At 35.3% G+C, this 17813-nt stretch overlaps 1 protein-coding gene across 3 annotated transcripts in view; it reads left to right on the forward strand.

Annotated features, from left to right (window-relative positions):
* The window catches only part of NEK4 (NIMA related kinase 4), a 34644-nt gene that overhangs the window by 1395 nt on the left and 15436 nt on the right, over nucleotides 1–17813 (forward strand). The window contains exons 2-9 of one of the 3 annotated variants that reach the window (XM_031957794.1): nucleotides 3977–4243; nucleotides 5983–6180; nucleotides 6349–6456; nucleotides 7339–7493; nucleotides 9324–9465; nucleotides 9709–10104; nucleotides 10816–10869; nucleotides 15918–16031. In XM_031957794.1, the coding sequence (XP_031813654.1) occupies nucleotides 3977–4243; nucleotides 5983–6180; nucleotides 6349–6456; nucleotides 7339–7493; nucleotides 9324–9465; nucleotides 9709–10104; nucleotides 10816–10869; nucleotides 15918–16031 (1434 nt within the window). The remainder of the gene's footprint in view (nucleotides 1–3976; nucleotides 4244–5982; nucleotides 6181–6348; nucleotides 6457–7338; nucleotides 7494–9323; nucleotides 9466–9708; nucleotides 10105–10815; nucleotides 10870–15917; nucleotides 16032–17813) is intronic. The other 2 variants (XM_031957798.1, XM_031957795.1) reach the window with 2 other exon arrangements.

Here is a 17813-nt window from a genome sequence, read left to right on the forward strand (position 1 = left end):
TTGTGGCTACTCATAGACCAGAGCAAGGGCCAGGAGAATAGTAAGCTCATCTCTCCTGATTATACCATCTTGGAAGAACGGAAAATTTACAGGTCCCTAGAAATATCTCTGAAAACAGATGCATAAAAACCCTTGAAGCTTTGGATACTGGACTGTACACCCTGGAAACAGAACCCCACCAAGAATGAAAAGTCAAAGAATAAGCTAAGGAAACAATTCTGACATCAGAAAAATCACTATAATGACAAAAAAGATCAAAATGCACATTCTAAAGAAGTCATAGCTTCTACATCCAAATATCCAAGGAAAATATGAATTGGTCTTACGAAGTTTAGAGTCTCTTAGGTCACTGAAGAACTCAAAAAGGATTATGGAAATCAGGTAAGTGGGGAAGAGGAAAAATTAGGAAGAGAAGTGAGAGTGATAAAAGAAAATCATGGATCAACTTCTTGGTAAAAGGGATATCAAAAAATACTGAAGAAAATAATACCTTAAAAAAACAGAATAGATCAAATGATAAAAGAGGTACAAAAAGAGAAGAGAAAGAATGCCTTAAAAAGTAGAATTGGCCAAATGAAAAAGGAGGTACAAGCAAAATAACGTTTTGGTCATGTATACTTATTGTGTATCTAATTTATATTTTAATATATTTAACATCTACTGGTCATCCTGCCATCTAGGGGAGGGGGTGGGGGGGTAAGAGGTAAAAAATTGGAACAAGAGGTTTGGCAATTGTTAATGCTGTAAAGTTACCCATGCATATATCCTGTAAATAAAAGGCTATTAAATAAAAACCAAAAAAAAAAAAAAAAAAAAAAAAAAAAAAGAATATGTAAAAATAAAGAGTACTCTATCCTCAAAAAAAAAAAAAAAAAGAAAAAGAAAAAGAAAAAGGAGGTACAAAACTCACTGCAGAAAATAATTCCTTAAAAAGTAGAATTGAGCAAATAGAACCTCATGACTCTATGAGAAATCAAGAAATAAATAAAAGCAAAAGGATGAAAAAGTAGAATACAACGTAAAGTATCTACTTGGAAAAATGATTGCTGTAGAAATAAGATCCAGAAGAGATCATTTAAAAATTATTGAACTATATGAAATCCATGATCCAAAAAAGACCCTAGATAACATATTTCAAGAAATTATCAAAGATGAGTTCCTGGATATTTTAGAATTAGAGGGTAAAATAGAAACTGAAAGAATCTACTAATCACCTAAAAAAATTTCCAAAATAAAAAGTCCCAGGAATATTTTAATCAAATTTCAGAACTCTCAGATCAAGGAGAAAATATTGCAAGCAGCCAGAAAGAAACAATTGAAGAATTGTGGAGCCACAGTCAGGATAACACAAGATTTAGCAATTTCTACATTAAAGAATCAGAAAACGTGGAGAATGATAATCCAGAGGGCAAACCAAGATTACAACCAAGAATCAACTACTCAGCAAAACTTCAGTATAATCCTTCCAGGCAGAAAAAATGGATATTCAATGAAATAGAGGATTTTCACGCATTCTTGATGAAAAGACCTTAGCTGAATAAAAAAATTTGATTTTGAAATACAAGACTCAGAAGCACAGAAAAGTAACGAGAAAAGAAAATCGTTATTTACATTCCTACATGGGAATAGGAATTTTCTCATTATTAGGGTTAGAAGCATATAGAGAGAGAGCACAGGTATGAATTGAATATGAAAGCATGATATTGCTTAAAAAATAAAATTGAGAGAAATGTATTGAGAGGAAATAAAAGGGAGAGGTAGGTAAAATGAAGTAAATTGTTTCACATAAAAGAGGCAAGAAAAAGCTTTGACAGTAAAGGGGAAGAGGAGAGATGTAAGGGAGTGAGTGAGTGAGTGAACCTTACTCTCATTAGAATGAGCTCAAAGAGGTAATAACAAACATGGTCAATTGGGTGTAGAAATCTATCTTACACTACAGGAAAGAAGAGGATGAGAGGAGGGTGATAAAAGGGAGGACAATTTGGGGGAGGAGGTAGTCAAAAGAAAAACTTGAGGAAGGGTTAAAAAAGAGAATAGAATAAGCGGGGCGGGGAGGTGAGGTGATGGGGAAGATAGGATGGAGAGAAATACAGTTAGCAATAGTAATTAAAAATTTTGAATCTGATTTCTGTGATAAAAGTTTCATTTCTCAAACAGAGAACTGAGTCAGATTTATAAAAACAAGAGCTATTCCCCAATTGACAAATGATCAAAAGACTTTTCAAGTGAAATAATCAAAATTAACTATAGCCGTATGGAAAATTGCTGTAACTCACTATTGGAGAAATGAAAATTAAAACAAATTCTGAAGTACTACCACATACCTATTAGATTGGTTAATAGGACAGAAAAGAAAATGACAAATTCTGGAAGAGATGTGGGGCAGGGAACTGAGATACTAATGCATTGTTGGTAGAGATTTGAACTGATTCAACCATTCTGTAGAGCAATTTGGAACTACATCTAAAGGACTAAAACCATGCATGCCCTGGCAATTGACTTAGCAATACCATTACTAGATCCTAAAAAAAGATAAAAAGCAAAAAAGAAAGGACATGTGTACAAAAATATTTATACCAGCTCTTTTCTGGTGGCAAAGAATTGGAAATTGAGAGGATGCCCATGAACTGGGGAATGGCTGAACAAGTTGTGGAATATCCTTGTGATGGAATACTACTGTGCTATAAGTAATGATGAGTACAATTCTCATAGAAAAAGCTGGATGGCTGATGCAAAATGAAATGTACTATGTGAAAAGAATAACTCTTATTCTCAGCAATCTAATAATAATCTAAGACATCTTTGAAGAATTTATGATGAAAAAATGCTACCCATCCTCAGAGAAAGAACTGGTGATATCTGAATACACTTTGAAGCATATTTTTAAAACTTTATTTTTCTTAAAAGTTTTTTTTGTCTATATTTTCTTTTATGATGTGAGTAATATGGAAGTGTTTTGCATGACTGAATATTAATAACATATCAAATTACTTGCCTTCTCAATGGGGTAAAGGGAGAGAGAGAATTTGGAACTCAGAGTCTTAAAAATAAATATTAAAAATTGTTTTTATATGTAGCAGGGGGAGGGAATAAAATATTAAATAAAAATTTTAAAAACCCATCCCAAAATTGTAATTGCTCTACAAATGTCAGTTGTTTCATGTAATATGTTAAAACATGACTAATTCCTATGTAATCATAAACAATTGTCATTTTGGAAAACTAAGATGGAAAATATCTATTGTTATTCTGAGTTTTCTTCAAGGTTCTATAATTTCAGTTTTCCTTCCACTAACAGCTCACAATCACCTCTACAACTTAGCATGTGATTTCATGAGTTCCTATGGGCAAAGTATAGCCACTTTTGCTTTGGTAACTAAGTCTTCCTTGAGTTCAACCCATCAATGGCCAATGCTTTCTTGAACCTCTCTAAACTTAACTGGTTCTCATTGACAAATAGGGAGATGTTCACAAGGCTCAAACAGAAAGCCTTTTTACTATCAGGATTTTCCAGAGTTTATGTTCCAATGGTATTGCTTTCAGAAACCCAGAGTCATCTTTTGTAAGGCATATTAATGAGATATGAAGAGGACTTGGATAGAATTTCAATTTTTCAGAAAGGAAGGTAACAGCATACATTGTATATTGTTATAGAATTGGTGATAAGTCAGTCTGGAACCTTTTTTTTTTTCAGCAATTTCTTTTCAAAGTTCTGCAATCTTTCATGTAACACTTTTCTCACTGTCATTATTACACAACACATATGCATTCTCCTCACCTGAGAAGTGCTATGTGAATTAGTCTCCTTGTTGCATAGAGTAGTTTAGTTTTACAAAGAAATTATTTTGGAAGCTAGGTTTTATAGGAATCTTTTATAGAAATCCTACAAATACTTAGGAGGATTAGAAAGAATATGTTTGTATTTGCGCTTGTGTACACATGTCTACATACATGTAAAAGTGTGTTTTCTTTGCAGTATGTCATCAAAAAACTAAACCTCCGACATGCCTCCAGTCGAGAGCGGAAAGCTGCTGAACAAGAGGCCCAGCTTTTGTCTCAACTGAAGCACCCCAACATTGTTACCTACCGAGAGTCTTGGGAAGGGGAAGATGGCCTGCTCTATATAGTTATGGGCTTCTGTGAAGGAGGAGATCTCTATCGAAAACTCAAAGAACAAAAGGGCAAGCTTCTACCTGAGAACCAGGTGGTGGAATGGTTTGTTCAGATCGCTATGGCCTTGCAGGTATTAATCAGGGTGGTGGCAACTCATCTTCTGAGTCCTTCTTTATGACCTTAAAATTTCAAATGACTTTTGGTCAAAGCTTTCACCTAAATTGCAATTTTGTCAAATATCAGTGGAAGACTAGTTCAAAAATTTTTATATTGTAAACAAGGATATTCATAATAATGGCATAAACATTTGACTTCTGCTGTATTAAAGTATATCTTTTAAAATTCTTTGCCAAAAAAAAAGAAATTGGCATCTCCTGAGTCACAGATTACTAAATCTTTAGGGTGCTTGTCTTCAAAGGAGAACTACTTGATTCTTGTTTTGGGAGCTATCCTTCTAAAAGCAACCACATGTGTGTAAAGCTCTTTTCCATGAACATCAGCTATTAGGAACTCTGCCAAGAACGAGAAAATTAGTTTTAAAAAAAAATCAATGAAAGGAACACTTATTGAGGGCCTGCTTCATGCAGACACACTGCCTTGTACTAAAGGAAATGAGTGGTCAGACTAGATATCATAAAGCTCAAGAGCTAACCTGCCTTTTACAAAAACCCTTTCTCAGAACCTATAATGTCTTCATTTAGACACAATTCTAGTACACTTGGTTATCTCCTTTCCCTCTTTATAGCAGATTAAAGGCAGAAACTTAGAAAGAACATAGAGGAAGACTGCTAGAGACAGGCCCACTGACCGTTAGCTAGATATAGCAGCTAAGAGCTAGAAAGGAGATAAAAACCATAAAAAGAAGAAAAGAAATAATCTCAGCTAGCACTCAATGGAGCACCTGCAGGGTGCTAGGTAGTAAGCTAAGTACTATAGAAATACTTTCCATGCTAGCATTTAAAAAAAAAAAAAAAAAAAAGTTAATAGAAAACAAGAGAACAGCAGAGACAGATACAACTCCCATTGGTGAGAAGGAATTGATTTTGGACGCTGTGATCTTGGGTTCCATTTCATTCTTTGGGTTATGGCTCTGACACTGACTTGTGTTACCCAAGCAAGGAACTTATCTTCTGTGCCCCAGCTTCCTGATCTGGAAAATGGAAGTAACAGAGGCTGTCTAGGGGGCTGGAAAAAGTCTCAGGTTTAAATGTTAGCATTTCTGCATGGCCATGGCTGTTATTTTCTGCTCTTGGCTCTTTTATAAAATTAAAAATGAACTAGATGATTTCTCTGATTCATTTAAATCTCTAAATCTGTGATGCTTTCTTGAAAAAAAATCTATCTTGGGGCAACTAGGTGGTGTAGTGAATAGAGCACCAGCCCTGAAGTCAGGAGGATCTGAGTTCAAATCTGGCCTCAGACATTTAACACTTCCTAGCTGTGTGACTCTGGACAAGTCATTTAACCCCAATTGTCTTAGCAAAAAAAGAAATCTACCTCAGTACTCAATACCTCAATATTCAACTCAGTGTAATTGTATTTCCTACCTCTAGTGGGAAGAAAAGAATAGTTTAATTGGGTTTGTGTAATACAAGAATGGCAACTTTTTGGAAATCATTGGAGGTTACCTTTTACATTGTTCTTACTTGAAAAGTCATGTCTTAACATCTAAATGCTTAGAAATTGTAGAAACTTTGGGAGAAACATGTATGGGATTTAATTTTCTTACTTTCAAAGGGTCTACAGTAAGCCTTTTCTATAATAATGATGATTATTACAAAGAAAATAGCCCAGGAACTCCAAAACAATGATCTAAAAGATATTGAGGGTTTTGTGGGCTAGTAATGAAGTTTTCTTTCTCCCTCACAGTATTTACATGAAAAGCACATCCTTCATCGAGATCTGAAAACTCAAAATGTCTTCTTAACAAGAACAAATATCATCAAAGTAGGCGATCTGGGGATTGCCCGAGTGTTAGAAAATCAGTACGACATGGCCAGTACACTCATTGGGACACCATACTACATGAGTCCTGAATTATTTTCAAACAAACCCTACAACTATAAGGTAGGGAAGAGCTGCAGTTCTCAACTGATCCTGCTTCTATTTGTTCATGTTTTGTTTGTGGGAACAAAAGAGCAGAGTTGTCTTTAAATTTGTATAAGGAAAATTATCTTTTATTTTGAAAATTAATAAGCATATAACTGTGCTGACACTTTTTTTTTCTATTTCCAGTCTGATGTTTGGGCTTTAGGATGCTGTGTTTATGAAATGGCTACACTGAAACATGCTTTCAATGCAAAAGACATGAATTCGCTAGTTTATCGAATTATTGAAGGAAAGGTAAAAACAAATCTAGAACTGATTGTATTTAGTGTTGAGAACAAGATCTATTTAGCTCATCTTTGCAAATAACCACATGCTGGGTAAGTATTATTTTATATTGAGTGAGTAGAAAAAATATCGTACCTCATAGGGAAAGGTGAGCTTAGAAGGGGGAGAAATGGATTGATAATACTTTTTAGTACCAATTTGCAAGACTGACTTAATGGCTTTAGAAAAATATTATAGAGTGACTTTTTGAAAACAGGGAGCCTGCAACATTACAGATTATATGGAACTTTATGGGGGGGGGGGGGGGGGGTATGTAGTCCACCAAAAAACAGTTTGATATTAAGTAGTTATTAAATGAAAACCTTTGAAAATAAGTCACTTTGTGGGTTTGATCATATTTTTGTTCTATAGTAATCATCATTTGCAACAACTCATGTCTATTCTTAAGTTGAGAATTGCAGAAAATGTTATGGATTATGTGAATATCATTGTAGCAAGCCCTCTTAATATCATAGAATTTCATGATTAATGGTTTGACATAATATCCTTTGCACAATGGCTGGGTAAATGTGAGGCTCCCCTACTGCAGGGACCAAGTTGGAACACTCTGGCTATCCATTTTTCATCCCTTGACCTCATCATATAACTAGCCCATTTCTTGCTGTTGTCTTATTGAACTGTTTATAGACTAGATATAAAAATTATGACATTATAAATATCCAAAACTTGTCATTCCAGTCACAACAGCTTAGCCATTGCTATCTTAGACAAATACACTGAACTTGGTGGTCAGCTTGGTGGCTGTAAATGCATGTTGGAAACTATTGGAGATGATTTACTTTTTTCTATCCAGTATTTGAGTTTTATTTGTCCTGTTGTTTCTTCCTACAGCTGCCACCAATGCCAAAGGACTATAGCCCACAACTGGCAGAACTGATAAGAACTATGTTGAGCAAGAAGCCTGAGGAAAGACCCTCTGTGAGAAGCATCCTTAGGCAGCCCTACATAAAACGTCATATTTCTTTATTTTTGGAGGTCACAAAGGCGTAAGATATTTTTCATACAAGAATCTGGGTTAAAAAGTTTCATAGTTGCAGTAAAGGAAGGTGTCTATATTTTTAATATTTCTCTAGGTAGGAGTCTAAAGCCAAATCTTTATAGCAAATGAATGGCTAAATTCTCTTGTCTTTTAACTTTTGTTGTTTGTTTTTGTTAAAATTGAAAACCTAAAGGGTCAAGACAAAGACTAAATTGTTTTGGCTACATAGGATTTGTTCATATCTAACAAGTTATTCTCAGATCTCTGAAGGATCCGTGAGAGATCCCCCAGAAAAGTAAGCTCTCATTTTGTCTCCTGTGATTTTCTCCCCAAACAGCTGTTCCCAGAGCTTTGGACTCACACTCTCTGACATTGGAATCCCATTCCTTCTAACTCCAAGTCTATAATACTCTCTGCTATGTCACATTAGTTCGTAGCATTGTGATTGTCCACTGTGGGGCTTAAAAAGATTGCAGGAAGCTGACCCCCAGTAGAGGGCGGTGTGCTCTTTTAATATGGTCTAACACACTTACATTTTTAATGTTACCATTCCCTTATGTACTCTACATTCCAGCCAAACTGGTCTGACTTACCCATGTATGACAATCTTCTTCTGTCTCTTGTTTTTGTACAGGCTGTCCCCATTGCCCAAAGCAGTCTTCATCCTTATTTCTGCCTTTGGTCTCCCTAATTCCAAGCTTCAGCTCAAATACCTCCTCCTACAAGAGACCTTTCCTTATTTCCCCTTTTTGTTCTCATCCCCACCCCACCCTCTTACCTTCTTCCAAGTTATAGAATTTTAGAGTTGTAAAAGTCCTCAAAGATAATCTGTTTTTAAGATAGACCTGAGCAAGAATCCTGTTTGAGCCATGTGTGGGTCCTGGGGGCAGGGAGAGAGGAATAGTGACTCTGAAGGTCAAGAATAAACAGTGAGAAGGGAATATACTAGAAGTCACAGAATGAGGAAATTTAAGGGAGGTAGCAACTTGGAGAGTGCAGCCTGAGCACAGTTCATATCACACCTGACCTTTACCTTCTACATCTGTGCCTCAGGTCCTGGACAGAGGTCAGTGATGTCCAATGAGAACCCTGCAGCCCTTCATCGCAAAGGAAAGTTCATTAACACTCTTTAGATTCCTGTGTTGTACATTAGTATTTTATGGATCTGTGATTATGACTTTGTGGGTGCCCCTCTCTAAAACAGCTTGTAACTAGGCCTTGACTCCTCAGAGAAGCCTTAGGCTAAATGATTTATTTCCTCAGTAGGGGTCAGAAACTGGATTTGCATCCAGTTCTTTCACCTTCAAGACCAGTACTTTTATCTACTGTGCCACACTCCATCTAGACTCCCAACAAAGGAGGCAAACCAAAAATATTTTCAGTAGGAAGAGCTGAAAAAAGGTCTCTGGTCTGCTTGATTAATAATAGTTAGCACTTATATAGCACCTTAAAGTTTATAAATATCTCATCCTGAGCCTTAAAACAACACTAAGAGTTAAATGCACTTTACAGATGAGGAAACTCAGGCAGACAATTTAAGTGACTTCCCCAAGATCATATAGGTAACAAGTGTATGAGGCTAAATTTGAACTTTGGACTTCTTGACTCCAAGATCAACACTACCCACTATTCTGCCTAATTTATTAGGACCCTATTATAGGTGTATTTTGTATTTTCTGATCTGTGGATGTTTTTATCCCAGGAAGAGTATACTTTTTTCTTTTTTGTCTTTGTATCCCCAGCCCACCTAGCACAAGGTATGGCACCTGGTAGGTGTTTAATAAATGTTTGAATCTTGCCACATTTAATACATTTCCTTTGTTTCCTCTTTATGAAGGAGAACTTCCAAAAGTCATATTAAAAACGGCAATTCTAAAATCAGACCTGCTGCTGAAGTTATTTCTGTAAAAATTGAATCAGAAAATGAAAGAATCATCTCTCAGCAATGTTTCTCAAAGCATTCCAAGATACCAACAGAGGTATGTTTCTATTAAAAGGACACATTTTAAAACAATAGTTAAAATAATAGCTTATCAGACTGTATGTGAAATAGTTGTAATTTTTTAAAGAATATCCTGTTAAAAAAAAAAAAAGATTAATTCTAAAACTCTATTCAAAAGAAATGGTAATAAAGTTAATTTATTTAGAACATTTTAAATAATGTGGACTGTTAGAACACTTGAGATATTAGTACCATAGTAATTCTTAAAGCATATTTGCAGGTTGAAGAAAAATGTCTACCCCAAGGTAAGCCCATGGATACTTGCCTCTCAGAAGTAGCCTGTCCTAAAAATTGTCCCAACAAGAATGATGTGCACAGCCTCGGAGAAACTTTAGCAACAATCAGCAAAGTGGATATTAATATCTTACCTGCCACTGAAAGGAGAAACTCAAAGAGTGACAATTTACTGCAAGACGACAAACCGAAACACTCTAATATTATTGATGAGCCAGAAGCTAAATTAAATGTGTCTCCAGTGAAGGAAGAGAGGCAGCAACTGAGTACTAAGCCTGAAAACCTAGCTCCCTCTCAGACTTCTATTGAGATCACTGATGAAGAGAATGACACGATGAAACTTCTGCAGCCTTTACACAAGGATCTCAAGCCAATGGAACAGGTGAGGCTTTTAGCCATTGTCAGCTTTCAGTTTCAGAGTACTGTAGGAAGTACTGGTTAAAATATCTTGTTTAGGTCTGTTTTTAAAAGAAGTTTTTAAACAATTAAATATTTCATATACCCTTTTATATAAAAGCTAAAACAAGAGATTTGAATTAAAGGCACGCTTAGCTATCTTATCCTGTTCTCTCCCACTTAAGATAATGGAAAGGGAAAAATTCAATAGCTACTTAGATTTCCATCCTCCCTCCCTCTCTTGCATCTTCCTAACTTTCCATCATCTCTTTTTCCCTCCCTCCTTCTCACTATCTAGGGCTAAGCCAACTCCATTACTACTTCTGATTTTTAAAAATTATTGTTCCATAGTATTCAGTGCATTTCCACCACCATGTGCGCAAGTTTTAGTCAGCTTCTAGAGAAGATGTATAGTCAAAAATGAGCTGGTGATATTGTTTAATTAAGAGAAAGGAGTCATCAGAGGATTAGGGTTTGAAAAGGTAAAGTAGAATAGTGAGATTTTTTAAAAATTGGTATCCTAGAACTTTGTAGATGAAATGAAATAGAGGATTAAAATTAGCATTCTTATTCCTTATTTGGCTGTCAGATTACATTCACAGAAGTTTTGAGAGCTACTTTGAGTACCATTTTCATACTGCTTATTATTTCTTCTGGGTTTTATTTGTTCATGAAAATACAAGACCTTCTTTTTCAGGATAGTTTGGACTCCACTGAAAAGCTCTTAGCACCATTTGTTCCTGTTGTCCTGGTAAGTCTCTAAACCTTTTAGTAAATATCTTGTTCAACTTACTTGTTCAACTGATAAATTATGTTTTTTTTTTTCTCTTTAGAATTTGATCAGCTGACTTGATCTTTAGTTCCTAATGAAGCAATTTATAAATTTTGTAAAAATTACTCAAGCTAAGATAGTAACCTGTAATGGGCTGAGGTTTGAGTTGATGCACTGAGGTCCCAAGTACGTGAGGCTAAAGAGTAATTGGGCTATACTCTATTAATATACATGATTGGATAAAGAATGGTCCCTGCCCACTCTCCGTGCAAGTCCTGATGTGTTGTATAGGAAATGACGATTTTGGGGGGTGGAGGCAGAGAGAGACAGGAAGAGAAGCTGGAAGAGATTGGCCTGGGTTCCATACTCCTAGATGCTGGTCGTGTGGCTGCTGGTCTAGCTAGCTTCTTGACTCAGCTGCACACATTGCTATCGCCGATTCCCTTCCACCTCTGATCTTTCTTCACTGAGAATAAAGACTGATGATTTTCTCCTAACCTGAATTCCTGACTCCTGCTGATTTAAAAATACGCGGTCTTCACAGTAACCTAGCTGTACTACATTAAAACTATATTATAAAGCAGCAGTCATTAAAACTATTTGATGCTGGTTAAAAAAAAGTGGTGGATCAGTGGAACAAGTTAGGTACACAAAACACTTATTTCACTTCGTTCATGGAGAACTTTGCAGGTTTATTATTTTTTTTCCCGAGAGCATCTTGTTCATCTATCTATCACAAGCAAATACCATAGTTTATTGAGCCATTCCACATTTGATGGGCATCTCCTCAATTTCTAAGTTTTTTTTGTCCTAAGAAGAGAGCTGCTATGAATATTTTTTGTATATATGGATCATTTTCTTTCTTTTTTTTTTTTTTCCTGAATCCTCTTTTAGTATTCATGACTAGTAGTAGTGTTGTTAGGTCAAAGAATATGCGTGAATTTGTTCACAGAGCATATCTTTTGATTATTTGTCAAATTGGGTCATGCCTTTTATTTTTTATAAATTTGATTTAGTTCCCTCTGTGTTTGAGAAATAAAATTGCTTCAAAAACTTTTTTTACAATTACTATTGCTAATTGTATTTTACCCCCATTTATTCTCTTTCCTTTTACCCTGTCCCTCCTCAAAAACTGTTTTGCTACTGAGCATTCCCTCTTCCAATATGCCCTCTCTATTGTCACCCTATCCCCCTTCCCATATCCTAGTCCCTTTCTATTTTCCTGCAAGGCAAGATAGATTTATGTACTCCTATTGCATATGTATGTTATTTCCTATTTGAGCCAATTCTGATGAGAGTAAGGATTTCTCACTTGCCATCTTGTCCCCTTATGCCCTTCCACTGTAAAAGCTTTTTCTTGCCTCTTTTTATGGCAGATAATTTGAACCATTCCACTTCTCCCTTTCCCTTTCTCCCAGGACAGTCCCTTTAATTTCATCATTAAAAAAAAAAAAAAAATCCCTTCATATTCAACTCATATCTATTCCCTTTGTCTATATATTCCTTCTAACTGCTATAATAATGAGAATATTCTAATGAATTACAAGTATCATCCTTCCATGTAGGAGTGTAAACAGATAAACCTTTAATTCCTTATAATATCACTTTCCTGTTTACCTCCTTAACTGCTTCAGAATCTTGTGTTTGAAAATCAGATTTTTCATTTAGCTGTGGTCTTTTCATAACAGATGCTTGAAAATCCTCTATTTCATTGAATGTGACTACCTTTTCCTCTGATGGATTATACTCAGTTTTGCTGGGTAGTGATTCTTGGTTGCAATCCTAACTCCATTAGGATTCTCTGGAATATCATATTCCAAGCCCTCCGGTAGAAGATACTAACTCTTGTCTTATCCTGACTGTGGCTCCACTGTATTTGAATTGTTTCTTTTTGGATGCTTGCAATATTTTCTCCTTGATCTGAGGGTTCTGGAATTTGGCTATAATATTCCAGGGAATTTTCATTTTGGGATCTCTTTCAGGAAGTGATTGGTGGATTCTTTCATTTTCTCTTTTACCCTCCGGTTTTAGAATATCAGGACAGTTTTCCTTGAAAGATGATGTCCAGCCCCTTTTTTTGAGCATTAATTTCAGGTAGACCAATAAAATTTTTTTTGAAAATAATAACTTTTTTTTTTATTTAAAGCATTTTGTTTAAAAAAAAAAAAAATGCATAGATAGTTTTCTACATTCACTCCTGCAAAATCCTGTGTTCCAAATTTTCCTCGCCCTTCCTTCTCTCCACCCTATCCCCTAGATAAGTAAGTAATCTAATAAATATTAAACATGTGCAGTTCCTCTATACATATTTCCACAATTATCATGCTGCACAAGAAAAATCAGATCAAAAGGAAAAAATGAGAAAGAAAACAACAGAAAGAGTGGAAAATACTATATTGTGATCTACACTCAGTCCCTATAGCCCTCTCTCTACTCTAAGACCATTGGAACTGGCCTGAATTATCTCACTGTTGAAAAAATCCATGTCTGTCAGAAATGATCATTGTATGATCTTGTTGTTGCTGTGTACAATATTCTCTTGGTTCTATTCACTTCACTTAGCATCAGTTAGATGCTAACTGATAATTTTTAAATGATCTCTCCTGGATCTGTTTTCCAAGTCAATTGTTTTTCCAATGAGATATTTCTGGTTTTGTTTTCCATTTTTTAGGTTTTGCTTTATTGTATCTTGATTTCTCATAAAGTCATTAGCTTCCGTTTGCTTAATTTTATTTTTTAAGGAATTATTTTCCTCTGAGCTTTTGTACCTCCTTTCCCAGATGGCCAATTTTGCTTTTTAAAGCATTCTTCTCAGTAGCTTTTTGTATTTCCTTTTGCACCTTTCTCAATTCTTTTCCTAATTTTTCCTCTTATCTCTCTTATTTGATTTTTAAAATCCCCTTTGAGCCCTTCCATAGCCTGAGCTCAATTCTTATTTTTCTTTGAGGCTTTGGATGTAGGAGCTTTGACTTTATCATCTTCTGAGTGTGTGTTTTGATTTTCCTTGTATAATAACTTTCCATAATAACTTAAAGTGGTCAGAACCTTTTTTTGTTTTCTGCTCATTTTCCTAGCCTATTATTCTGCTTTTAATTCTTTGTTAAAGTAGGGCTCTGTTTCCAGAGTGGAGGATACACTGTTCCAACCTTATGGCGTTTTATGCAGTTATTTTCAAAAATCCTTCCAGAAATCTGACCACAAGCACTCTTTTCTGCCCTAGAGCTGTTAGGTGTGTCCCTGTCTCACAGTAGCTGTAAGGTCTAGAGTGCTGGCTGAGGCAGAGTCTCTGTTGACCCAGGCTGTGCAGGGACTGCACACCAGAACACCACCCCTTTGCCACAGACCCTTTCCACTGACCTTCTGAGTTTCCCCTGGTGTTCCCGGGCTGAGAGGTCCACTACTCTCCAGCACTGCTGCTGATTCAGAGGTCCTGCCTCAGTGATGCTGAGGTCTAAGCCTGTACTGAGATTGCCCGGTAGGCTCCCACTCTAGTCCCACAGACCTTTTCTGCTGAACTTCTAAGCTCTTCTTTGGTGTCTCTGAGCTGAGAAGTCTGGAAGCCACCAGTACTGTTGCTGAGTCAGAGGTCAGGCCTGGGCCTGGGCCAGGGCTGGGTCTAGTACTGCACTGGCACAGCCCACACCAGAACTGAATGCTAGACTCTCATCCTAGTATCCCATTCTATTCTACTGAGCTTCTAAGTTAAATTTTGGCTGGAAAATGTTCTATTCCGTCTTTTTTGGATGTTCTTTTGCTCTAAAATTCATTTAGAGTCATTATTTAAAGGAATTTGGAGCAGTTTGGGGAGAGGTTGGTCAAGTTCCTGCCTTTATTTTGCCATCTTGGCTCTGCCTCAAAACACAGACATTGTAATAGTAAATTTAGAATATCTCCATTTTGTTTTGTTATTTTTCAACTAAACCTTTTTTTTTTTTCCCATTTGTAATTTTAGGAATATATTTTGTTTTTATATTACCTTCATTTCTGAGTGCATCTTCCTTCAAGTCTTACCCAATAAGCTTTTCCTTATAACAAAAAAATAGAATAAAGGAAAAAAAAAATTTAGTTCAGCAAAACGAAGCACTTTCTCAGTCAGGTGTATGCAGTTCCACATTCATACCTCCTCACTCTCCAAAGAAGGGAGGGAAATGCATTTTCTTATCCAATTTTCATGCATAAGATATGCATTGATTCTTTTTTATAACCATCTAAATTTAGTCCTCTGCATTTGGAGATTTTTACACCTGAAAGTTGTTGCATGGAAATTACGAAAGGCTTTTTATAGTATTAATTAAATTAAATTATTGAAAGTAGGTTATATATTTGTATCCAAATCACTAGTTTTCATCAGGAATTAAATTCAAAGTTTAAAAGAAACAAATGGTGTTTTGCTGAACCACACATTTACAATTATTTTTTCCATTAAAAGGTTATAGAAAATTCTTAGCTCAAAGAGTTCAGTCAAGTTCAATAAATATCTATTCAATAGATAGGACTGTGCTACATGCCAAGAATATTAAGACAGAAATAAAATTTTTCCCTGCCCTTAAAGAGCAGAGATTTGAGTAGATGACAGAACATGTATACCCACAATGAGGGAAATGTAAGGAGAGAGAAAGACAGAGAGAGTAGTAAGCACACTTAACAGCTAAAGATATGCAGATGGATTCTCTAGTGTAGAAGTGAAGCTGGAATACATTCCCAGGATAGTCCCTTGCAAATGCATAGAGTGGGAGATAGAGAGAAAGTGGCATTCCAGAAACAAATAGTCCAGAATGATTTGTTTTTTTAATTGGGTAAAGAGAAACAAAGAATTCTGAATTGGGACAGAATAGATTGATGTTATTTTGATTGTAGTCCAGGGTAGCTAGAAGGCATTTATTTTCAGAATTTTAAGAATTTCAGAAAATTTTTCCTCCTAAGCCCCAGGAACACTTTTTGGATGGGAACCAAGAAGGCATGGCCATTTAGAAGACTAAAATCCCATTTTATTCCATGGACATAAGAATTTTTTTTTTCATTTTCAGGATAGAATCAACCCATACTTACAGCCCCATAGTTCTGTGTCTGAGCCCTTCCACTCCCGGCAACAAAGGCAGAAAAGAAAGGAACGAGTTGAAAGAAGTAGAGGTAATGGACAGGTAGGTAGAAACATCTTTGGGATAATTTGTCACGTAATTCGCTTTTAACAGTGAAATTTTCAAAACTACACAAAAGTTATATACTGATTCATTGTGGTGTGAAGGAAATTTTAAATTTTCTGCAGAGAGGAAGTTCTGATAGGTTCTACAAGGTGAAAATATTTCACATCTGATCCTTGTGATGTACTGGGATTTGTCCATCTGAGGACCAGGCAAGTCTCTAGAGGCTCATCATGGTGGCCTCAGAAGGATGTTTTTTGGTCATGGCAAATCTTTAAAATATGTTCACATACACATATGTGTGTATATTTTAAATTTGTTTTGCTAAATATTTCCCAATTATATTTTTAAAAAATTTTCAACATTAATTTATTTTAAATTTTGAGTTTCAAATACTTTTCCTCCTTGCTATCTATCCTTTGAGAAGGCAAGCAATATGGTATGAATTATACATGTGAAGGTATGTAAAACATATTTCCATATTAGCCATATTGCAAAAGAAAACACACAAAATCAAGAAAAATAAATTTTAAAAAGTATACTTCAGCCTCTGTTCAGAGTTCATAATTTCTGTCTCTGGAGAGGTATAGATTGCATTTGTTTATCTAGGTTCTTGAAATTGTCTTGGATCATTGTATTGATTAAAGTAGCTAAATCTTTCATGGTTTCTCATCATTACAGTATTGCTGTTACTTTATACAATATTTTCCTGGTTCTGTTCACTTCACTTTGCACCAGTTCATATAAGTCTTCCCAGGTTTTTCATTTTAATAGTATTCCATCACAGTGATAGGCTACATTTATCTATTCTCAAGTTGATGGGCATCTCCTTAATTTCCAATTTTTGCCACCAAAATATCTATAAACATTTTTATATAAATAAGTCATTTTCCCTTTTCTTTGATCTCTTTGGGATACAGACTTAGTAGAGGTGTTTCTGGGTTAAACAAAGGGTATGCACCAGTTTTGTAGCCATTTGGGCATGGTTCCAAATTGTTCTCCAAAATAGTCAGATCAATTCACAACTCCATCAAAGTGCATTAGTGTCATTATTTTTCTACAACCCTTCCCAGCATTTGTCATTTTCTTTTTCTTCCAATTGAATAGATATGAAATGGTACCTCAGAGTTGTTTTAATTTGCATTTCTATAATCAGAGATTTAGAGCATTTTTTTTTCATGTAACTATTATTAGTTTTGCTTTTTTCTGAAAAGTGCCTGTTTATGTCTTTTGACTATTTATCAATTGGGGAATGGCTTTTATTTTTATAACTCTAGCTCAGTTCCCTATATATTTGAGAAATATGATCTTTATCAAACATACTGTAAAAAAAATTTTTTTTTCCTGTTTCTTGCTTTCCTGATTTTGGGTACATTGGTTCTGTGGTGCAAAATTCTTTTAATTTCAGTTAGTCAAAATACATTTTACTTTCCACAAGCCTATCTATGTCTTGTTTAGTCATAAAAACTCTTCTTTTATCCAAACATCTGACAAGTACAATTTTCCATGTTCCCCAGTTTGAATCTTTGGACTTATCAAACACTAGATTACTATGGTTATTCACACTTGGTATTGCTCTATTCCCCTGAATCTACCACTGTATTTCTTGGCCAGTACCGGATTATTTTCTTTATTACTATAATATAGTTTGAAATATGGTACTGCTAGAGTCATGGGAACTCTTTGAAGATCATCTATTATGATAAAATGCGATCTGAATCAGAATAGGCAACACCTATACTGATAATATCACTAATTCTTGAATAAACTTATCTCACTTGT

Source organism: Sarcophilus harrisii, chromosome 1 (assembly GCF_902635505.1).
Source record: "Sarcophilus harrisii chromosome 1, mSarHar1.11, whole genome shotgun sequence".
NCBI classification, from domain to species: domain Eukaryota; kingdom Metazoa; phylum Chordata; class Mammalia; order Dasyuromorphia; family Dasyuridae; genus Sarcophilus; species Sarcophilus harrisii.